The sequence below is a fragment of the Oncorhynchus mykiss genome, chromosome 16 (genome assembly GCF_057628025.1).
Source record: "Oncorhynchus mykiss isolate SJ-2025 chromosome 16, ASM5762802v1, whole genome shotgun sequence".
In the NCBI taxonomy this organism is placed as follows: domain Eukaryota; kingdom Metazoa; phylum Chordata; class Actinopteri; order Salmoniformes; family Salmonidae; genus Oncorhynchus; species Oncorhynchus mykiss.
The window spans coordinates 79,769,656-79,794,282 of record NC_143037.1 but is presented as its reverse complement, the minus strand read 5'-3'; the positions used below and the strand labels follow the sequence as shown (position 1 = coordinate 79,794,282).

General features: G+C 42.9%; 1 protein-coding gene across 8 annotated transcripts in view; it reads left to right on the top strand.

Moving 5' to 3' along the window:
• The window catches only part of LOC110492709 (RNA-binding protein 10), a 122,072-nt gene that overhangs the window by 2,968 nt on the left and 94,477 nt on the right, over positions 1-24,627 (top strand). For 5 of the 8 annotated variants that reach the window (XR_016487062.1, XR_016487061.1, XM_090201665.1 and 2 more), the window contains exons 2-8: positions 5,795-5,875; positions 5,970-7,038; positions 11,150-11,326; positions 11,485-11,560; positions 12,790-12,863; positions 20,247-20,333; positions 20,418-20,478. Coding sequence is in view for 6 of the 8 variants with exons in the window: in XM_090201665.1 (XP_090057791.1) it covers positions 5,859-5,875; positions 5,970-7,038; positions 11,150-11,326; positions 11,485-11,560; positions 12,790-12,863; positions 20,247-20,333; positions 20,418-20,478 (1,561 nt within the window). In the remaining 2 variants the exon portion in view is untranslated. Of the gene's footprint in view, positions 1-5,794; positions 5,876-5,969; positions 7,039-11,149; positions 11,327-11,484; positions 11,561-12,789; positions 12,864-20,246; positions 20,334-20,417; positions 20,479-24,627 lie in introns of those variants that run through there. The other 3 variants (XM_090201666.1, XM_090201668.1, XM_090201667.1) reach the window with 3 other exon arrangements.

The following is a 24,627-nucleotide window of genomic DNA, read 5'->3' as shown; positions in this document are numbered from 1 at the left end:
ACAAACATTATATATTACTGTACTGATGGAGCTAGAAACACAAACATTATATATTACTGTACTGTTAACTAGAAACACAAGCATTAGATATTACTGTACTGATGGAGCTAGAAACACAAACATTATATATTACTGTACTGATGGAGCTAGAAACACAAACATTATATATTACTGTACTGATGGAGCTAGAAACACAAACATTATATATTACTGTACTGTTAACTAGAAACACAAGCATTAGATATTACTGTACTGTTAACTAGAAACACAAGCATTAGATATTACTGTACTGATTGAGCTAGAAACACAAACATTATATATTACTGTACTGATGGAGCTAGAAACACAAACATTAGATATTACTGTACTGATGGAGCTAGAAACACAAGCATTAGATATTACTGTACTGTTAACTAGAAACACAAGCATTAGATATTACTGTACTGATTGAGCTAGAAACACAAACATTATATATTACTGTACTGATGGAGCTAGAAACACAAACATTAGATATTACTGTACTGATGGAGCTAGAAACACAAGCATTATATATTACTGTACTGATGGAGCTAGAAACACAAGCATTAGATATTACTGTACTGATGGAGCTAGAAACACAAGCATTAGATATTACTGTACTGTTGGAGCTAGAAACACAAGCATTAGATATTACTGTACTGATGGAGCTAGAAACACAAACATTATATATTACTGTACTGATGGAGCTAGAAACACAAACATTATATATTACTGTACTGTTAACTAGAAACACAAGCATTAGATATTACTGTACTGATGGAGCTAGAAACACAAACATTATATATTACTGTACTGTTAACTAGAAACACAAGCATTAGATATTACTGTACTGTTAACTAGAAACACAAGCATTAGATATTACTGTACTGTTAACTAGAAACACAAGCATTAGATATTACTGTACTGTTGGAGCTAGAAACACAAGCATTAGATATTACTGTACTGATGGAGCTAGAAACACAAACATTATATATTACTGTACTGATGGAGCTAGAAACACAAACATTAGATATTACTGTACTGTTAACTAGAAACACAAGCATTAGATATTACTGTACTGATGGAGCTAGAAACACAAGCATTAGATATTACTGTACTGATGGAGCTAGAAACACAAACATTATATATTACTGTACTGATGGAGCTAGAAGCACAAGCATTAGATATTACTGTACTGTTAACTAGAAACACAAGCATTAGATATTACTGTACTGTTAACTAGAAACACAAGCATTAGATATTACTGTACTGATGGAGCTAGAAACACAAGCATTAGATATTACTGTACTGTTAACTAGAAACACAAACATTATATATTACTGTAATGTTAACTAGAAACACAAGCATTAGATATTACTGTACTGATGGAGCTAGAAACACAAGCATTAGATATTACTGTACTGATGGAGCTAGAAACACAAGCATTAGATATTACTGTACTGATGGAGCTAGAAACACAAGCATTAGATATTACTGTACTGATGGAGCTAGAAACACAAGAATTAGATATTACTGTACTGTTAACTAGAAACACAAGCATTAGATATTACTGTACTGTTAACTAGAAACACAAGCATTAGATATTACTGTACTGATGGAGCTAGAAACACAAGCATTAGATATTACTGTACTGATGGAGCTAGAAACACAAGCATTAGATATTACTGTACTGATGGAGCTAGAAACACAAACATTATATATTACTGTACTGATGGAGCTAGAAACACAAGCATTAGATATTACTGTACTGTTAACTAGAAACACAAGCATTAGATATTACTGTACTGATGGAGCTAGAAACACAAGCATTAGATATTACTGTACTGATGGAGCTAGAAACACAAGCATTAGATATTACTGTACTGATGGAGCTAGAAACACAATAATTAGATATTACTGTACTGTTAACTAGAAACACAAGCATTAGATATTACTGTACTGTTAACTAGAAACACAAGCATTAGATATTACTGTACTGATGGAGCTAGAAACACAAGCATTAGATATTACTGTACTGATGGAGCTAGAAACACAAGCATTAGATATTACTGTACTGATGGAGCTAGAAACACAAACATTAGATATTACTGTACTGATGGAGCTAGAAACACAAACATTATATATTACTGTACTGATGGAGCTAGAAACACAAACATTAGATATTACTGTACTGTTGGAGCTAGAAACACAAGCATTATATATTACTGTACTGATGGAGCTAGAAACACAAGCATTAGATATTACTGTACTGATGGAGCTAGAAACACAAGCATTAGATATTACTGTACTGATGGAGCTAGAAACACAAACATTAGATATTACTGTACTGATGGAGCTAGAAACACAAACATTATATATTACTGTACTGATGGAGCTAGAAACACAAACATTATATATTACTGTACTGATGGAGCTAGAAACACAAACATTATATATTACTGTACTGTTAACTAGAAACACAAGCATTAGATATTACTGTACTGATGGAGCTAGAAACACAAGCATTAGATATTACTGTACTGATGGAGCTAGAAACACAAACATTATATATTACTGTACTGATGGAGCTAGAAACACAAGCATTATATATTACTGTACTGTTAACTAGAAACACAAACATTAGATATTACTGTACTGATGGAGCTAGAAACACAAGCATTAGATATTACTGTACTGATGGAGCTAGAAACACAAGCATTAGATATTACTGTACTGATGGAGCTAGAAACACAAACATTAGATATTACTGTACTGATGGAGCTAGAAACACAAACATTATATATTACTGTACTGATGGAGCTAGAAACACAAGCATTAGATATTACTGTACTGTTGGAGCTAGAAACACAAGCATTAGATATTACTGTACTGATGGAGCTAGAAACACAAACATTATATATTACTGTACTGATGGAGCTAGAAACACAAACATTATATATTACTGTACTGTTAACTAGAAACACAAGCATTAGATATTACTGTACTGATGGAGCTAGAAACACAAACATTATATATTACTGTACTGTTAACTAGAAACACAAGCATTAGATATTACTGTACTGTTAACTAGAAACACAAGCATTAGATATTACTGTACTGTTAACTAGAATCACAAGCATTAGATATTACTGTACTGTTAACTAGAAACACAAGCATTAGATATTACTGTACTGTTAACTAGAAACACAAGCATTAGATATTACTGTACTGTTGGAGCTAGAAACACAAGCATTAGATATTACTGTACTGATGGAGCTAGAAACACAAACATTATATATTACTGTACTGATGGAGCTAGAAACACAAACATTAGATATTACTGTACTGTTAACTAGAAACACAAGCATTAGATATTACTGTACTGATGGAGCTAGAAACACAAGCATTAGATATTACTGTACTGATGGAGCTAGAAACACAAACATTATATATTACTGTACTGATGGAGCTAGAAACACAAGCATTAGATATTACTGTACTGATGGAGCTAGAAACACAAGTGTTAGATATTACTGTACTGTTGGAGCTAGAAACACAAGCATTAGATATTACTGTACTGATGGAGCTAGAAACACAAGCATTATATATTACTGTACTGATGGAGCTAGAAGCACAAGCATTAGATATTACTGTACTGTTAACTAGAAACACAAGCATTAGATATTACTGTACTGATGGAGCTAGAAACACAAGTGTTAGATATTACTGTACTGATGGAGCTAGAAACACAAGCATTATATATTACTGTACTGATGGAGCTAGAAGCACAAACATTAGATATTACTGTACTGTTAACTAGAAACACAAGCATTAGATATTACTGTACTGATGGAGCTAGAAACACAAGCATTAGATATTACTGTACTGTTAACTAGAAACACAAACATTATATATTACTGTAATGTTAACTAGAAACACAAGCATTATATATTACTGTACTGATGGAGCTAGAAACACAAGCATTAGATATTACTGTACTGATGGAGCTAGAAACACAAGTATTAGATATTACTGTACTGATGGAGCTAGAAACACAAGCATTAGATATTACTGTACTGATGGAGCTAGAAACACAAGAATTAGATATTACTGTACTGTTAACTAGAAACACAAGCATTAGATATTACTGTACTGTTAACTAGAAACACAAGCATTAGATATTACTGTACTGATGGAGCTAGAAACACAAGCATTAGATATTACTGTACTGATGGAGCTAGAAACACAAGCATTAGATATTACTGTACTGATGGAGCTAGAAACACAAACATTATATATTACTGTACTGATGGAGCTAGAAACACAAACATTATATATTACTGTACTGTTAACTAGAAACACAAGCATTAGATATTACTGTACTGATGGAGCTAGAAACACAAGCATTAGATATTACTGTACTGTTAACTAGAAACACAAGCATTAGATATTACTGTACTGATGGAGCTAGAAACACAAGCATTAGATATTACTGTACTGATGGAGCTAGAAACACAAGCATTAGATATTACTGTACTGATGGAGCTAGAAACACAATAATTAGATATTACTGTACTGTTAACTAGAAACACAAGCATTAGATATTACTGTACTGTTAACTAGAAACACAAGCATTAGATATTACTGTACTGATGGAGCTAGAAACACAAGCATTAGATATTACTGTACTGATGGAGCTAGAAACACAAGCATTAGATATTACTGTACTGATGGAGCTAGAAACACAAACATTAGATATTACTGTACTGATGGAGCTAGAAACACAAACATTATATATTACTGTACTGATGGAGCTAGAAACACAAACATTAGATATTACTGTACTGTTAACTAGAAACACAAGCATTAGATATTACTGTACTGATGGAGCTAGAAACACAAGCATTAGATATTACTGTACTGTTAACTAGAAACACAAGCATTAGATATTACTGTACTGATGGAGCTAGAAACACAAACATTAGATATTACTGTACTGATGGAGCTAGAAACACAAACATTATATATTACTGTACTGATGGAGCTAGAAACACAAGCATTATATATTACTGTACTGTTAACTAGAAACACAAACATTAGATATTACTGTACTGATGGAGCTAGAAACACAAGCATTAGATATTACTGTACTGATGGAGCTAGAAACACAAGCATTATATATTACTGTACTGTTAACTAGAAACACAAACATTAGATATTACTGTACTGATGGAGCTAGAAACACAAGCATTAGATATTACTGTACTGATGGAGCTAGAAACACAAGCATTAGATATTACTGTACTGATGGAGCTAGAAACACAAACATTAGATATTACTGTACTGATGGAGCTAGAAACACAAACATTATATATTACTGTACTGATGGAGCTAGAAACACAAACATTATATATTACTGTACTGATGGAGCTAGAAACACAAACATTATATATTACTGTACTGTTAACTAGAAACACAAGCATTAGATATTACTGTACTGATGGAGCTAGAAACACAAGCATTAGATATTACTGTACTGATGGAGCTAGAAACACAAGCATTAGATATTACTGTACTGTTAACTAGAAACACAAACGTTAGATATTACTGTACTGATGGAGCTAGAAACACAAGCATTATACATTACTGTAGTGATGGAGCTAGAAACACAAACATTAGATATTACTGTACTGTTCACAGGTCACTGTGTAATACGGTAGCTAGCTATCTGTCAGTTTTCATCCTAAATGTACTGTATGACTTTTGTGCGTTTCAGAGTGTGGAAATGCTGCAACTGTAGGAGAGGAGGAGGAGAGTGAACAGACAGTCAGTGGACCAGTATGAACTATGACAGAAGGTAAGTTATTTTCTATCTCTCTGAGTTCCTACTGTCGTCTCTTCTATACTTTAACCCCCCCTCCCTCTGTCTCTCCATCTCTTCCCTCTAACAGAAGGGTGGGTCGGGGAGACTGCAACAGCTCCTCCGACCACCGCTACATGGACTACCGTGGCTACGGACAGGAAGAGGCAGAGCCGGGGACAGGATATGACTTCAGAGCTGCCTCCGGCCACGGGGACCAAGTCGACCGACTGGCGTGCGTCCGCGAGTTCGCGACCCAGGGCCGTCTCCACAACAACCGGCCGGGGTTCCGTCAGAGGCGTGGGGGGAGAGGGGAGGGGTGCGGTCCGGGTCGTGTGGGTAAAGGGATACTATCATCCTGTCCCCCTCAATCCCTGGTCCTACTCCAGCCAGAGGTAGCCCTGCCCAGGCTGCAGAGAGAGGAGAGGTTCCCCAGAAGAGGAGGACCAGGGGAGGAGGAGAGGTTCCCCAGAAGAGGAGGACCAGGGGAGGAGGAGAGGTTCCCCAGAGGAGGAGGCCCAGGGGAGGAGGAGAGGTTCCCCAGAGGAGGAGGACCAGGGGAGGAGGAGAGGTTCCCCAGAGGAGGACCAGGGGAGGAGGAGAGGTTCCCCAGAGGAGGAGGACCAGGGGAGGAGGAGAGGTTCCCCAGAGGAGGAGGACTAGGGGAGGAGAGGTTCCCCAGAGGAGGACCAGGGGAGGAGGAGAGGTTCCTCAGAGGAGGAGGACCAGGGGAGGAGGAGAGGTTCCCTAGAGGAGGAGGACCAGGGGAGGAGAAGAGGTTCCCCAGAGGAGGACCAGAGGAGGAGGAGAGGTTCCCCAGAGGAGGAGGACCAGGGGAGGAGAAGAGGTTCCCCAGAGGAGGAGGACCAGGGGAGGAGAAGAGGTTCCCCAGAGGAGGACCAGGGGAGGAGGAGAGGTTCCTCAGAGGAGGAGGACCAGGGGAGGAGAAGAGGTTCCCCAGAGGAGGACCAGGGGAGGAGGAGAGGTTCCCCAGGGGAGGAGGACCAGGGGAGGAGAGGTTCCTCAGAGGAGGAGGACCAGGGGAGGAGGAGAGGTTCCCCAGAGGAGGAGGACCAGGGGAGGAGAAGAGGTTCCCCAGAGGAGGAGGACCAGGGGAGGAGGAGATGTTCCCCAGAGGAGGAGGACTAGGGAAGAGAAAGGTGGGCTGCCTGCTACATCCACTGATCCAGGGGGAGGTGTATTTTAGGATTCTCAACCATATATAATAGACGGAAAACTAGTTTTTACTGCAGTAGTAGTAGTGTTGATGGTACTACTGTAGAAATAGTACTAATGATTGTAGTAGCTAGTATCAGTAGTAGTGTTGATGGTACTACTGTAGAAATAGTACTAATGATTGTAGTAGCTAGTAGTAGTAGTAGTGTTGATGGTACTACTGTAGAAATAGTACTAATGATTGTAGTAGCTAGTATTAGTAGTAGTGTTGATGGTACTACTGTAGAAATAGTACTATTGATTGTAGTAGCTAGTAGTAGTAGTAGTGTTGATGGTACTACTGTAGAAATAGTACTATTGATTGTAGTAGCTAGTAGTAGTGTTGATAGCTAGTATCAGTAGTAGTGTTGATGGTACAACTGTAGAAATAGTACTAATGATTGTAGTAGCTAGTAGTAGTGTTGATAGCTAGTATCAGTAGTAGTGTTGATGGTACTACTGTAGAAATAGTACTATGGATTGTAGTAGCTAGTATTAGTAGTAGTGTTGATGGTACTACTGTAGAAATAGTACTATTGATTGTAGTAGCTAGTAGTAGTGTTGATAGCTAGTATCAGTAGTAGTGTTGATGGTGCTGCTGTATAAATAGTACTATTGATTGAAGTAGCTAGTATTAGTAGTAGTGTTGATGGTACTACTGTAGAAATAGTACTATTGATTATAGTAGCTAGTATTAGTAGTAGTGTTGATGGTACTACTGTAGAAATAGTACTATTGATTGTAGTAGCTAGTAGTAGTGTTGATAGCTAGTATCAGTAGTAGTGTTGATGGTACTACTGTAGAAATAGTACTATTGATTGTAGTAGCTAGTAGTAGTGTTGATAGCTAGTATCAGTAGTAGTGTTGATGGTACTACTGTAGAAATAGTACTATTGATTGTAGTAGCTAGTAGTAGTGTTGATAGCTAGTATCAGTAATAGTGTTGTGAAGGTCATGGAATTTGGGATGATGTTAATTGGCCAGCCAAATGACCGCGGTCTCCCTAATAACCGCTCAAATCTTTATTCAAAATCCCATTCAACTCAATGATGTCATAATGGGTGGACTGGTGTCCCCATTCAACTCAATGATGGCATAATGGGTGGACTGGTGTCCATTGCGAGTGTACCCATAGGAGCAAAGCAGGAAGTGTACCCATAGGAGCAAAGCAGGAAGTGTACCCATAGGAGCAAAGCAGGAAGTATACCCATAGGAGCAAAGCAGGAAGTGTACCCATAGGAACAAAGCAGGAAGTGTACCCATAGGAACAAAGCAGGAAGTGTACCCATAGGAACAAAGCAGGAAGTGTACCCATAGGAGCAAAGCAGGAAGTATACCCATAGGAGCAAAGCAGGAAGTGTACCCATAGGAACAAAGCAGGAAGTGTACCCATAGGAGAAAAGCAGGAAGTGTACCCATAGGAGCAAAGCAGGAAGTGTACCCATAGGAGCAAAGCAGGAAGTGTACCCATCCTTCGCCCTTCTCTAGTCTGGGTACCGGTCTCTTTAGCTAATGTTCCTGTCCTTCGACCTTCTCTAGTCTGGGTACTGGTCTCTATAGCTAACGTTCCTCTCCTTCGCTCTTCTGTAGTCTGGGTACTGGTCTCTTTAGCTAACGTTCCTCTCCTTCGCCCTTCTCTAGTCTGCGTACCGGTCTCTTTAGCTAACGTTCCTCTCCTTCACCCTTCTCTAGTCTGGGTACCGGTCTCTTTAGCTAATGTTCCTCTCCTTCGCTCTTCTCTAGTCTGGGTACTGGTCTCTTTAGCTAACGTTCCTCTCCTTCGCCCTTCTCTAGTCTGCGTACCGGTCTCTTTAGCTAACGTTCCTGTCCTTCGCTCTTCTCTAGTCTGGGTACCGGTCTCTTTAGCTAACGTTCCTCTCCTTCGCCCTTCTCTAGTCTGCGTACCGGTCTCTTTAGCTAATGTTCCTGTCCTTCGACCTTCTCTAGTCTGGGTACTGGTCTCTTTAGCTAACGTTCATCTCCTTCGCTCTTCTCTAGTCTGGGTACCGGTCTCTTTAGCTAACGTTCCTCTCCTTCGCTCTTCTCTAGTCTGGGTACCGGTCTCTTTAGCTAACGTTTCTCTCCTTCGCTCTTCTCTAGTCTGGGTACCGGTCTCTTTAGCTAACGTTCCTCTCCTTCGCCCTTCTCTAGTCTGGGTACTGGTCTCTTTAGCTAGTTTCTTTAGCTAACGTTCCTCTCCTTCACCCTTCTCTAGTCTGGGTACTGGTCTCTGTAGCTAACGTTCCTCTCATTCGCTCTTCTCTAGTCTGCGTAACGGTCTCTTAAGCTAACGTTCCTCTCCTTCGCCCTTCTCTAGTCTGGGTACCGGTCTCTTTAGCTAATGTTCCTGTCCTTTGACCTTCTCTAGTCTGGGTACTGGTCTCTATAGCTAACGTTCCTCTCCTTCGCCCTTCTCTTCCAGTCCGTGTACTGGTCTCTATAGCTAACGTTCCTCTCCTTCGACCTTCTCTTCTAGTCTGTGTACCGGTCTCTTTAGCTAACGTTCCTCTCCTTCGCTCTTCTCTAGTCTGGGTACCGGTCTCTTTAGCTAACGTTCCTCTCCTTCAACCTTCTCTAGTCTGGGTACCGGTCTCTTTAGCTAACGTTCCTCTCCTTCAACCTTCTCTTCCAGTCTGTGTACCGGTCTCGTTAGCTAACGTTCCTCTCCTTCTACTTTCTCCTCTTGTCTGGGTACCATTCGGCAATCCAGTGTGTTTTTGAGAGTGCGCCCTGTCCGTTTGTAAATTTAGAGCGTTGTCAGATTGTAAATTCAGAGCGTTGTCAGATTGTAAATTCAGAGCGTTGTCAGGTTGTAAATTCAGAGCGTTGTCAGGTTGTAAATTCAGAGCGTTGTCAGATTGTAAATTCAGAGCGTTGTCAGATTGTAAATTCAGAGAGTTGTCAGATTGTAAATTCAGAGCGTTGTCAGATTGTAAATTCAGAGAGTTGTCAGATTGTAAATTCAGAGCGTTGTCAGGTTGTAAATTCAGAGCGTTGTCAGATTGTAAATTCAGAGCGTTGTCAGACTGTAAATTCAGAGCGTTGTCAGATTGTAAATTCAGAGCGTTGTCAGGTTGTAAATTCAGAGCGTTGTCAGGTTGTAAATTCAGAGCGTTGTCAGATTGTAAATTCAGAGCGTTGTCAGGTTGTAAATTCAGAGCGTTGTCAGATTGTAAATTCAGAGCGTTGTCAGATTGTAAATTCAGAGCGTTGTCAGGTTGTAAATTCAGAGGAGGGTTGATCCGAGAGTCTGACCTCACAACGGCAGTCAAGCGCTCAAGCTAAGTGAAGGTTACCCTACTCTGACCATTTTACTCGCCTTAGCAGAGCTGGTTTGGCTGTTTTCATGTCACTCAGAGCGTTGGTGACCTTAACTGTGTTGCTGGCAAAAACAAACATTTTAGCTGTTATCTATGCAATACGTTGAATTTAAGGCTTAAAAATCAAAGCTAAGACTATTTTTTTTGTGGTTGGAATTGCGTTATGTATTTAATTTGAAATTTTAGACGAGAGCTAGCAACTTTTTAACAGACCGTTGCCTAGGAATCGGATCCCGACGTCCGTGATCACGCTTGTAGATGATGTCATGGCGACGTTGACCAGTTGACCAATTCTCCAAGAATGATGGAGGCCACTGTGTTCTTGACCTTCAATGCTGCAGAAATGTTTTGGTGCCCTTCTCCAGAACTTTGCCTCGACACAATCCTGTCTCGGAGCTCTACGGACAATTCAATTTGACCTCATGGTTTGGTTTTTGCTCTGACATGCGCTGTCGACTGTGGGACCTTTATATAGACAGGTGTGCGCCTTTCCAAATCATGTCCAAATCAATTGAATTTACCACAGGTGGACTCCAATTAAGTTGTAGAAACATCTCAAGGATGATCAATGGGAAACAGGCGTCTCACAGCGAAGGGTCTGAATACTTATGAAAATAAGGGATGTCTGTCTTTTTATGTTCAATAACTAACTGTTGGTTATACGGTAATAGTACCAGCCCGGCAGTAGTGACTGTAGTGGAAGTAACCTATGACTCTGGTACTAATATCTCCATAGGGTTTCTCCATGGGCTGTCCCGGTGAGGAGCGTGGTGGTGGGGGTCCAGATCCCTCCTCTTCCTGTATAGAGCACCCAGTTCAGATGGACTACAGACCAGACCTCCTGGACCTCAACCAGAGACCCTCCAACATCATCATGTTACGCATGCTGCCACCCAACGCTACTGCCAACGAGGTGTGTGTGTGTGTGTGTGTGTGTGTGTGTGTGTGTGTGTGTGTGTGCAGATGATGAAATGTGGTTTATGTGCGCTATCATTGAGGTTTGATGTGTGTGTGCAGATGATGAAATGTGGTTTATGTGTGCTATCATTGAGGTTTGATGTGTGTGTGTAGATCCGTGCCCAGCTTCAGGACCAGGGGATTGACCCAACAGAGGTTATGATTCGCCTGATGACAAACAAGTCTTCAGGTGAGACTGATCTCATCTCTCTCTCTCTTTCTCTTTTTCTCTCTCTTTCTCTTTCTCTCTTTCTCTCTATCTCTCTCTCTCCAACCCCTCCCTCTCTCTCTCTCTCCCCCCCTCTCTCTCCCCCTCTCTCCCCTCCCTCTCTCTCCTCCCTCCCTCTTTCTCCTCTCTCTTCTCCCCCCTCTCTCTTCTCCTGTCTCTATTCTCCCCCTCTCCTCTCTCTCCCCTCTCTCTCCTCTCTCTTCTCTCTCTCTCCCCTCTCTCTCTTCTCTCTCTCCTCTCTCTCTCTCCCCTCTCTCTCTTCTCTCTCTCTTCTCCTCTCTCTCTCTCTCCTCCCCTCTCCCCTCCCTCTCTTCTCCCTCTCTCTCTACCTCTCCCCTCCCTCTCTCCTCCCCTCTCTCCTTTCTCTCTCTCTCTACCCCTCTCATCTCTCTCTCTCTCTCTCTCTCTACCCCTCTCCCCCTCTCTCTCTCTCTCTCTCTCCCCCTCTCCTCTCCCCTCTCTCTCTCTCTCTCTCTCTCTCTCTCCCCTTCTCCTCTCCCTTTCTCTCCTCTTTCTCCTCTCCTCTCTCTTCTCTCTCCTCTCTCTCTCTCTCTCTCTCCCCTCTCTTTCTCCTCTCTCTCATCTCCCCTCTCTCTCTCCTCCCCTCTCCCCTCCCTCTCTTCTCCCCTCTCTCTCTCCCCTCTCTCTACCTCTCCCCTCCCTCTCTCCTCCCCTCTCTCCTTTCTCTCTCTCTCTACCCCTCTCATCTCTCTCTCTCTCTCTCTCTACCCCTCTCCCCCTCTCTCTCTCTCTCTCTCTCTCTCCCCCTCTCCTCTCCCCTCTCTCTCTCTCTCTCTCTCTCTCTCTCTCTCTCCCCTTCTCCTCTCCCTTTCTCTCCTCTTTCTCCTCTCCTTTCTCTCATCTCTCTTCTATCTCTCTCTCCCTCTCCTCCCCCGCTCTCTCTCCCCTCTCTCTCCCCCTCTCTCTCCTCCCTCTCTCTCCTCCCTCTCTCTCCTCTCTCCTCCCCCGCTCTCTCTCCCCTCTCTCTCCCCCTCTCTCTCACCCATCTCTCTCCTCTCTCTTCTCTCCTCTCTCTCCTCTCACTCTCCTCTCTCTTCTCTCCTCTCTCTCCTCTCTCATCTCTCCTCTTTCTCTCCTCCTCTCCTCTCTCTCTAAAGCACTAACCCGACACTGCATTATGTTGTTGTTGTTGGGTTGCCATGGCGCTGGCTGGTTGGCGTGGTGACCAGGTCAGAGCCGTGGATTCGCCTTCGTGGAGTTTAATCACATACAGGAGGCCTGCCGCTGGATGGAGACCAATCAGGTCACTCTACACACACACACACACACACACACATACACTGAGACACAAACACACACACACCTGTCTTTTCTGATGCTGATTAATGTCTGTAGTATATTTGATGCTGATGTGTGTCTGTGGTATAATTGATGCTGATGTGGTATAATTGATGCTGATGTGTGTCTGTGGTATAATTGATGCTGATGTGGTCTATGGTATAATTGATGCTGATGTGTGTCTGTGGTATAATTGATGCTGATGTGGTATAATTGATGCTGATGTGGTCTGTGGTATAATTGATGCTGATGTGGTCTGTGGTATAATTGATGCTGATGTGGTATAATTGATGAGGATGTGGTATAATTGATGCTGATGTGTGTCTGTGGTATAACTGATGCTGATGTGGTCTGTGGTATAAATGATGCTGATGTGGTCTGTGGTATAAATGATGCTGATGTGGTATGTGGTATAAATGATGCTGATGTGGTCTGTGGTATAAATGATGCTGATGTGGTCTGTGATATTAATGATGCTGATGTGGTCTGTGGTATAAATGATGCTGATGTGGTCTGTGGTATAAATTATGCTGATGTGGTCTGTGATATAAATGATGCTGATGTGGTCTGTGGTATAAATGATGCTGATGTGGTCTGTGGTATAAATGATGCTGATGTGGTCTGTGGTATAAATGATGCTGATGTGGTCTGTGATATAAATGATGCTGATGTGGTCTGTGGTATAATTGATGCTGATGTGTGTCTGTGGTATAATTGATGCTGATGTGGTATAATTGATGCTGATGTGGTCTGTGGTATAATTGATGCTGATGTGGTATAATTGATGCTGATGTGGTATAATTGATGCTGATGTGGTCTATGGTAGAATTGATGCTGATGTGTGTCTGTGGTATAATTGATGCTGATGTGGTATAATTGATGCTGATGTGTGTCTGTGGTATAATTGATGCTGATGTGGTCTATGGTATAATTGATGCTGATGTGTGTCTGTGGTATAATTGATGCTGATGTGGTATAATTGATGCTGATGTGGTCTGTGGTATAATTGATGCTGATGTGGTCTGTGGTATAATTGATGCTGATGTGGTATAATTGATGCTGATGTGGTATAATTGATGCTGATGTGGTCTGTGGTATAATTGATGCTGATGTGGTCTGTGGTATAATTGATGCTGATGTGGTGTGGTATAATTGATGCTGATGTGTGTCTGTGGTATAACTGATGCTGATGTGGTCTGTGGTATAAATGATGCTGATGTGGTCTGTGGTATAAATGATGCTGATGTGGTATGTGGTATAAATGATGCTGATGTGGTCTGTGGTATAAATGATGCTGATGTGGTCTGTGATATTAATGATGCTGATGTGGTCTGTGGTATAAATGATGCTGATGTGGTCTGTGGTATAAATTATGCTGATGTGGTCTGTGATATAAATGATGCTGATGTGGTCTGTGGTATAAATGATGCTGATGTGGTCGGTGGTATAAATGATGCTGATGTGGTCTGTGGTATAAATGATGCTGATGTGGTCTGTGATATAAATGATGCTGATGTGGTCTGTGGTATAATTGATGCTGATGTGTGTCTGTGGTATAATTGATGCTGATGTGGTATAATTGATGCTGATGTGGTCTGTGGTATAATTGATGCTGATGTGGTATAATTGATGCTGATGTGGTATAATTGATGCTGATGTGGTGTGGTATAATTGATGCTGATGTGGTCTGTGGTATAATTGATGCTGATGTGGTATAATTGATGCTGATGTGGTCTATGGTATAATTTATGCTGATGTGTGTCTGTGGTATAATTGATGCTGATGTGGTGTGGTATAATTGATGCTGATGTGTGTCTGTGGTATAATTGATGCTGATGTGTGTCTGTGGTATAATTGATGCTGATGTAGTATAATTGATGCTGATGTGGTCTATGGTATAATTGATGCTGATGTGTGTCTGTGGTATAATTGATGCTGATGTGGTATAGTTGATGCTGATGTGGTCTATGGTATAATTGATGCTGATGTGGTATAATTGATGATGATGTGGTATAATTGATGCTGATGTGTTGTGGTATAATAATGTGGTCTGTGGTATAATTGATGCTGATGTGTGTCTGTGGTATAATTGATGCTGATGTGGTATAGTTGATGCTGATGTGGTCTGTGGTATAATTGATGCTGATGTGGTATAATTGATGCTGATGTGGTCTATGGTATAATTGATGCTGATGTGGTATAATTGATGCTGATGTGGTCTGTGGTATAATTGATGCTGATGTGGTATAATTGATGCTGATGTGGTATAATTGATGCTGATGTGGTGTGGTATAATTGATGCTGATGTGGTCTGTGGTATAATTGATGCTGATGTGGTATAATTGATGCTGATGTGGTCTATGGTATAATTTATGCTGATGTGTGTCTGTGGTATAATTGATGCTGATGTGGTGTGGTATAATTGATGCTGATGTGTGTCTGTGGTATAATTGATGCTGATGTGTGTCTGTGGTATAATTGATGCTGATGTAGTATAATTGATGCTGATGTGGTCTATGGTATAATTGATGCTGATGTGTGTCTGTGGTATAATTGATGCTGATGTGGTATAGTTGATGCTGATGTGGTCTATGGTATAATTGATGCTGATGTGGTATAATTGATGATGATGTGGTATAATTGATGCTGATGTGTTGTGGTATAATAATGTGGTCTGTGGTATAATTGATGCTGATGTGTGTCTGTGGTATAATTGATGCTGATGTGGTATAGTTGATGCTGATGTGGTCTGTGGTATAATTGATGCTGATGTGGTATAATTGATGCTGATGTGGTCTATGGTATAATTGATGCTGATGTGGTATAATTGATGCTGATGTGGTATAATTGATGCTGATGTGGTCTGTGGTATAATTGATGCTGATGTGGTCTGTGGTATAATTGATGCTGATGTGGTGTGGTATAATTGATGCTGATGTGTGTCTGTGGTATAACTGATGCTGATGTGGTCTGTGGTATAAATGATGCTGATGTGGTCTGTGGTATAAATGATGCTGATGTGGTATGTGGTATAAATGATGCTGATGTGGTCTGTGGTATAAATGATGCTGATGTGGTCTGTGATATTAATGATGCTGATGTGGTCTGTGGTATAAATGATGCTGATGTGGTCTGTGGTATAAATTATGCTGATGTGGTCTGTGATATAAATGATGCTGATGTGGTCTGTGGTATAAATGATGCTGATGTGGTCGGTGGTATAAATGATGCTGATGTGGTCTGTGGTATAAATGATGCTGATGTGGTCTGTGATATAAATGATGCTGATGTGGTCTGTGGTATAATTGATGCTGATGTGTGTCTGTGGTATAATTGATGCTGATGTGGTATAATTGATGCTGATGTGGTCTGTGGTATAATTGATGCTGATGTGGTATAATTGATGCTGATGTGGTATAATTGATGCTGATGTGGTGTGGTATAATTGATGCTGATGTGGTCTGTGGTATAATTGATGCTGATGTGGTATAATTGATGCTGATGTGGTCTATGGTATAATTTATGCTGATGTGTGTCTGTGGTATAATTGATGCTGATGTGGTGTGGTATAATTGATGCTGATGTGTGTCTGTGGTATAATTGATGCTGATGTGTGTCTGTGGTATAATTGATGCTGATGTAGTATAATTGATGCTGATGTGGTCTATGGTATAATTGATGCTGATGTGTGTCTGTGGTATAATTGATGCTGATGTGGTATAGTTGATGCTGATGTGGTCTGTGGTATAATTGATGCTGATGTGGTATAATTGATGCTGATGTGGTCTATGGTATAATTGATGCTGATGTGGTATAATTGATGATGATGTGGTATAATTGATGCTGATGTGTTGTGGTATAATAATGTGGTCTGTGGTATAATTGATGCTGTGGTGGTATAATTGATGAGGATGCGGTATATTTGATGCGGATGTGTGTCTGTGGTATATTTGATGTTGATGTGGTATAATTGATGCTGATGTGTGTCTGTGGTATATTTGATGCTAGTGTGGTATAATTGATGCTGATGTGTGTCTGTGGTATATTTGATGCTGATGTGGTATAATTGATGCTGATGTGGTATAATTGATGCTGATGTGGTGTGGTATAATTGATGCTGATGTGTGTCTGTGGTATAATTGATGCTGATGTGGTGTGGTATAATTGATGCTGATGTGGTCTGTGGTATAATTGATGCTGATGTGGTCTGTGGTATACATGATGCTGATGTGGTCTGTGGTATAAATGATGCTGATGTGGTCTGTGGTATAAATGATGCTGATGTGGTCTGTGATATAAATGATGCTGATGTGGTCTGTGGTATAAATGATGCTGATGTGGTCTGTGATATAAATGATGCTGATGTGGTCTGTGGTATAAATGATGCTGATGTGGTCTGTGGTATAAATGATGCTGATGTGGTCTGTGGTATAAATGATGCTGATGTGGTCTGTGGTATAACTGTCTTGACACACCAATGCACATCAGACCCTTTTCACTCTCTCTCCTCGCTCTCTTTTTTACCTTCTTTCAGAGGACTTCAAAACCCTACGACACTTGCTCTATCCCTCTCTCTCCCACCCCTTGCTCTATCCCTCTCTCTTTTTCCCCCTTGCTCTATCCCTCTCTCTCCCACCCCTTGCTCTATCCCGCTCTCTCTCCCCCCTCGCTCTATCCCACTCTCTCTCCCACCTCGCTCTACCCCTCTCTCTCTCCCCCCTCGCTCTACCCCTCTCTCTCTCCCCCCTCGCTCTATCCCTCTCTCTCTCTCCCCCTCACTCTATCCCTCTCTCTCTCCCCCCTTGCTCTATCCCTCTCTCTTGTTCCCCCCTCGCTCTATCCCTCTCTCTCGTTCCCCCCTCGCTCTATCCCTCTCTCTCGTTCCCCCCTCGCTCTATCCCTCTCTCTCTCCTCCCTCGCTCTATCCCTCTCTCTCGTTCCCCCCTCGCTCTATCCCTCTCTCTCTTTCCCCCCTCGCTCTATCCCTCTCTCTTTCCCCCTTCGCTCTATCCTTCTCTTTCCTCCCTCGCTCTATCCCTCTCTCTCGTTCCCCCCTCGCTCTATCCCTCTCTCTCGTTCCCCCCTCGCTCTATCCCTCTCTCTCTCTCTCCTCCCTCGCTCTATCCCTCTCTCTTTCCCCCCCTCGCTCTATCCCTCTCTCTTTCCCCCCTCGCTCTATCCCTCTCTTTTCCCCCCTCGCTCTATCCCTCTCTCTTTCCCCCCTCGCTCTATCCCTCTCTCTTTCCCCCTCACTCTATCCCTCTCTCTTTTCCCCCTCGCTCTATCCCTCTCTCTTTCCCCCCTCGCTCTATCCCTCTCTTTTCCCCCCTCGCTCTATCCCTCTCTCTTTCCCCCCTCGCTCTATCCCTCTCTCTTTTCCCCCTCGCTCTATCCCTCTCTTTCCCCCCTCGCTCTATCCCTCTCTCTTTTCCTCCCTCGCTCTATCCCTCTCTCTCCCGCCCCTCGCTCTATCCCTCTCTCTCGCACCCCTCGCTCTATCCCTCTCTCTTTCCCCCCTCGCTCTATCCCTCTCTCTTTTCCCCCCTCGCTCTATCCCTCTCTTTCCCCCCTCGCTCTATCCCTCTCTCTTTTCCCCCCTCGCTCTATCCCTCTCTCTCCCGCCCCTCGCTCTATCCCTCTCTCTTTTCCCCCCTCGCTCTATCCCTCTCTTTCCCCCCTCGCTCTCTCCCTCTCTCTCTCCCGCCCCTCGCTCTATCCCTCTCTTTCCCCCCTCGCTCTATCCCTCTCTCTTTTCCCCCCTCGCTCTATCCCTCTCTCTCCCGCCCCTCGCTCTATCCCTCTCTCTCCCGCCCCTCGCTCTATCCCTCTCCCCCCTCGCTCTATCCTTCTCCCCCCCTCGCTCTATCCCGCTCCCTCTTCCCCCCTCGCTCTATCCCTCTCTCTCGTTCCTCCCTCGCTCTATCCCTCTCTCTGAGGGAAGGGAGTGAATGGGGTCTGGGGGGGGGTTCAGGAGGGGTGGAGTCATGGGCGTCTTCCCTTCTATACCTGAATGGCGTTATACAGAGAAACATGGGACACATTATGACATGATGTGGAGGGGTTAACCACAGACCCACCTGCTGTCCCCTCTACTGCTCATTCTGATCACTTTCTGCTGCTTGTAGGGCAGGCTGGTTAACGCTGGGACCAGGGTCCCCTTGTCAGGCTGGTTAACGCTGGGACCAGGGTCCCCTTGTCAGGCTGGTTAACGCTGGGACCAGGGTCCCCTTGTCAGGCTGGTTAACGCTGGGACCAGGGTCCCCTTGTCAGGCTGGTTAACGCTGGGACCAGGGTCCCCTTGTCAGGCTGGTTAACGCTGGGACCAGGGACCCCTTGTCAGGCTGGTTAACGCTGGGACCAGGGTCCCCTTGTCAGGCTGGTTAACGCTGGGACCAGGGACCCCTTGTCAGGCTGGTTAACGCTGGGACCAGGGTCCCCTTGGCAGGCTGGTTAACGCTGGGACCAGGGTCCCCTTGTCAGGCTGGTTAACGCTGGGACCAGGGTCCCCTTGGCAGGCTGGTTAACGCTGGGACTAGGGTCCCCTTGTCAGGCTGGTTAACGCTGGGACCAGGGTCCCCTTGTAGGGCAGGCTGGTTAACGCTGGGACCAGGGTCCCCTTGTAGGGCAGGCTGGTTAACGCTGGGACCAGGGTCCCCTTGTAGGGCAGGCTGGTTAACGCTGGGACCAGGGTCCCCTTGTAGGGCAGGCTGGTTAACGCTGGGACCAGGGTCCCCTTGTAGGGCAGGCTGGTTAACGCTGGGACCAGGGTCCCCTTGTAGGGCAGGCTGGTTAACGCTGGGACCAGGGTCCCCTTGTAGGGCAGGCTGGTTAACGCTGGGACCAGGGTCCCCTTGTAGGGCTGGTTAACGCTGGGACCAGGGTCCTCTTGTCAGGCTGGTTAATGCTGGGACCAGGGTCCCCTTGTCAGGCTGGTTAATGCACATTCACACGGCTGTCAGGGAGGCCGGTCTACATTCACACGGCTGTCAGGGAGGCCGGTCTACATCTACATTCCCAATTTCCCTCGAAGGTTACATTTCTCTCGTCCTCTTTCTTTTGACCTCAATTCTTCTTTCTCTCTCGCTTTTCCTCTCTCTCTCAGCCTTAATCTTGTGAGTTGGGTCCTCTCTCTCTCTCTCTAGCATGTGACCCACCTATCTATAGTAATCAATCTTTGTTCCCCATCCCCCCTCTCTCTCTCTCTCTCTCTCTCTCTCTCTCTCTCTTTCTCTCTCTCTCTCTCTATCTCTCTCTCTCTCTCTCTCTCTCTCTCCATCCCTCTCTCCCCCCCTTCTCTCTCTTTTTCTCCTTCCTTCCTTTTCTCCCCCCTATCCTTTCTCTCTTTCAGATGGTTCTGTCTGTCCTAGACCAGAGGGTGTCTATGCACTACAGTGAACCTAAACCACGGGCCAACGAGGACTGGCTCTGTAACAAGGTACAAGGGCCTCACCACGTGTATTGCGTGCATTCGTTTGTGTGTGTAGCTTGGTATTGACCATCTCTGTTGCTGTTCTACCAGTGTGGGGTTCAGAACTTCAAGAGGAGAGAGAAGTGCTTCAAGTGTGGTGTTCCCAAATCAGGTAAATAGTAGTTTAGCTAAATTACACACAGCTGGGGTTAGTTTAAAACAGGCCTGGGTTCAAATACTACTTGAAAAAATTTAACATTCGGAAATGCACAGCAAATTGTCCAGTGTTACCTGGTGTAACAGTTCTAGTGTTGATTCAGGTGTTAAATTAACACTCATTGGTGTAAAACAACCCCAGGGTTGGTGTTAATATCCAGTGTTGAACCAAAACCACGGCCATCATTTTCATATTTCCCAGCATGCTCTATTGCAGGTAGATTTTTTTATTTTATTGTTTCAATATCTATGTTTTTGCATGTGCTTGAATTAATCTAATGCTACTGAAATAAAATACAAATAAATCTAAACAAATTAAATCTGTTACTTGAACATGTTGCACCCGTTACTGAAATGGTTGTTCCAGTTGAGGTCGTTTAGGCGTTGGCAACAGGTGGCCTGGGAGACTAAAGTTTTTCATAAAAAATAGTCATCGATTTTGGAGGAGGGAGTGGGTTTAGTGTCCCCGTGATCGTGTCTCAATGTCGTCAAGGTATGAAACAGTCAGTATCTGGTGAGGCCACCAAGGTATGAAACACTCAGTATCTGGTGAGGCCACCAAGGTATGAAACACTCAGTATCTGGCGTGGCCACCAAGGTATGAAACAGTCAGTATCTGGCGTGGCCACCAAGGTATGAAACAGTCAGTATCTGGCGAGGCCACCAAGATATGAAACAGTCAGTATCTGGTGAGGCCACCAAGGTATGAAACAGTCAGTATCTGGCGTGGCCACCAAGGTATGAAACAGTCAGTATCTGGCGTGGCCACCAAGGTATGAAACAGTCAGTATCTGGCGTGGCCACCAAGGTATGATACAGTCAGTATCTGGCGTGGCCACCAAGGTATGAAACAGTCAGTATCTGGCGAGGCCACCAAGGTATGAAACACTCAGTATCTGGCGAGGCCACCAAGGTATGAAACAGTCAGTATCTGGCGAGGCCACCAAGGTATGAAACAGTCAGTATCTGGTGAGGCCACCAAGGTATGACACACTCAGTATCTGGCGAGGCCACCAAGGTATGAAACAATCAGTATCTGGCGAGGCCACCAAGGTATGAAACACTCAGTATCTGGCGAGGCCACCAAGGTATGAAACAGTCAGTATCTGGCGTGGCAACCAGCTGCATTAAGAACCTCAGTGCATCTCCTGCTCATGTTCTTTTCAAATACAATCTCTTTTTGGCCTTAGTTGTGGTCCTGAAGAAAATGTGGTATGTTTGATAGCTGTTTTAAAGTATTCCTGGTTTTAAAATAAGTTATAGTAGTGGTAGTGTCTGGTTATAGTTATAGTAGTGGTAGTGACTGGTTATAGTTATAGTAGTGGTAGTGACTGGTTATAGTTATAGTAGTGGTAGTGTCTGGTTATAGTTATAGTAGTGGTAGTGACTGGTTATAGTAGTGGTAGTGACTGGTTATAGTAGTGGTAGTGACTGGTTATAGTAGTGGTAGTGACTGGTTATAGTTATAGTGGTGGTAGTGACTGGTTATAGTTATAGTAGTGGTAGTGTCTGGTTATAGTTATAGTAGTGGTAGTGTCTGGTTATAGTTATAGTAGTGGTAGTGTCTGGTTATAGTTATAGTAGTGGTAGTGACTGGTTATAGTTGTAGTAGTGGTAGTGACTGGTTATAGTTATAGTAGTGGTAGTGACTGGTTATAGTTATAGTAGTGGTAGTGACTGGTTATAGTTATAGTGGTGGTAGTGACTGGTTATAGTAGTCTTAGTGACTGGTTATAGTTATAGTAGTGGTAGTGACTGGTTATAGTAGTGGTAGTGACTGGTTATAGTTATAGTAGTGGTAGTGTCTGGTTATAGTAGTGGTAGTGTCTGGTTATAGTAGTGGTAGTGACTGGTTATAGTAGTGGTAGTGACTGGTTATAGTAGTGGTAGTGTCTGGTTATAGTTATAGTAGTGGTAGTGTCTGGTTATAGTAGTGGTAGTGTCTGGTTATAGTAGTGGTAGTGACTGGTTATAGTAGTGGTAGTGACTGGTTATAGTTATAGTAGTGGTAGTGACTGGTTATAGTAGTGGTAGTGACTGGTTATAGTTATAGTAGTGGTAGTGACTGGTTATAGTTATAGTAGTGGTAGTGACTGGTTATAGTTATAGTGGTGGTAGTGACTGGTTATAGTAGTGGTAGTGACTGGTTATAGTTATAGTAGTGGTAGTGAATGGTTATAGTTATAGTGGTGGTAGTGACTGGTTATAGTAGTGGTAGTGACTGGTTATAGTTATAGTAGTGGTTGTGACTGGTTATAGTAGTGGTAGTGGAAATAACTGGTTATAGTTATAGTAGTGGAAATAACTGGTTATAGTTATAGTAGTGGTAGTGACTGGTTATAGTAGTGGTAGTGACTGGTTATAGTAGTGGTAGTGACTGGTTATAGTTATAGTAGTGGTAGTGACTGGTTATAGTTATAGTAGTGGTAGTGACTGGTTATAGTTATAGTAGTGGTAGTGACTGGTTATAGTAGTGGTAGTGCTAGTGACTGGTTATAGTTATAGTAGTGGTAGTGACTGGTTACAGTTATAGTAGTGGTAGTGCTAGTGACTGGTTATAGTTATAGTAGTGGTAGTGACTGGTTATAGTAGTGGTAGTGACTGGTTATAGTTATAGTAGTGGTAGTGACTGGTTACAGTTATAGTAGTGGTAGTGACTGGTTATAGTTATAGTAGTGGTAGTGACTGGTTATAGTTATAGTAGTGGTAGTGTCTGGTTATAGTTATAGTAGTGGTAGTGACTGGTTATAGTTATAGTAGTGGTAGTGACTGGTTATAGTAGTGGTAGTGGTAGTGACTTGTTACAGTTATAGTAGTGGTAGTGTCTGGTTATAGTTATAGTAGTGGTAGTGACTGGTTATAGTTATAGTAGTGGTAGTGACTGGTTATAGTTATAGTAGTGGTAGTGACTGGTTATAGTAGTGGTAGTGACTGGTTATAGTAGTGGTAGTGGCTGGTTATAGTAGTGGTAGTGGTAGTGACTGGTTATAGTTATAGTAGTGGTAGTGACCGGTTATAGTTATAGTAGTGGTAGTGACAGTGGTAGTGACTGGTTATAGTTGTGGTAGTGACTGGTTATAGTAGTGGTAGTGACTGGTTATAGTAGTGGTAGTGGTAGTGACTGGTTACTGTAATGGTTGAGACTGGTTATAGTCATGGTAGTGGTAGTGACTGGTTATAGTTATAGTAGTGGTAGTGACTGGTTATAGTTATAGTAGTGGTAGTGACTGGTTATAGTTATAGTAGTGGTAGTGACCGGTTATAGTTATAGTAGTGGTAGTGACAGTGGTAGTGACTGGTTATAGTTGTGGTAGTGGTAGTGACCGGTTATAGTTATAGTAGTGGTAGTGACAGTGGTAGTGACTGGTTATAGTTGTGGTAGTGACTGGTTATAGTAGTGGTAGTGACTGGTTATAGTTGTGGTTGTGGTAGTGACTGGTTACTGTAATGGTTGAGACTGGTTATAGTTGTGGTAGTGACTGGTTATAGTTGTGGTTGTGGTAGTGACTGGTTATAGTAGTGGTAGTGACTGGTTATAGTAATGGTAGTGACTGGTTATAGTTCTAGTAGTGGTAGTGACTGGTTATAGTTGTGGTAGTGACTGGTTATAGTTGTGGTAGTGACTGGTTATAGTTGTGGTAGTGACTGGTTATAGTAGTGGTAGTGACTGGTTATAGTTGTGGTAGTGACTGGTTATAGTAGTGGTAGTGACTGGTTATAGTTCTAGTAGTGGTAGTGACTGGTTATATTTGTGTTAGTGACTGGTTATAGTAGTGGTAGTGACTGGTTACTGTAATGGTTGAGACTGGTTATAGTAGTGGTAGTGACTGGTTACTGTAATGGTTGAGACTGGTTATAGTAGTGGTAGTGACTGGTTATAGTAGTGGTAGTGACTGGTTATAGTAGTGGTAGTGACTGGTTATAGTTGTGGTAGTGACTGGTTATAGTAGTGGTAGTGACTGGTTATAGTTCTAGTAGTGGTAGTGACTGGTTATATTTGTGTTAGTGACTGGTTATAGTAGTGGTAGTGACTGGTTACTGTAATGGTTGAGACTGGTTATAGTAGTGGTAGTGGTAGTGACTGGTTATAGTTATAGTAGTGGTA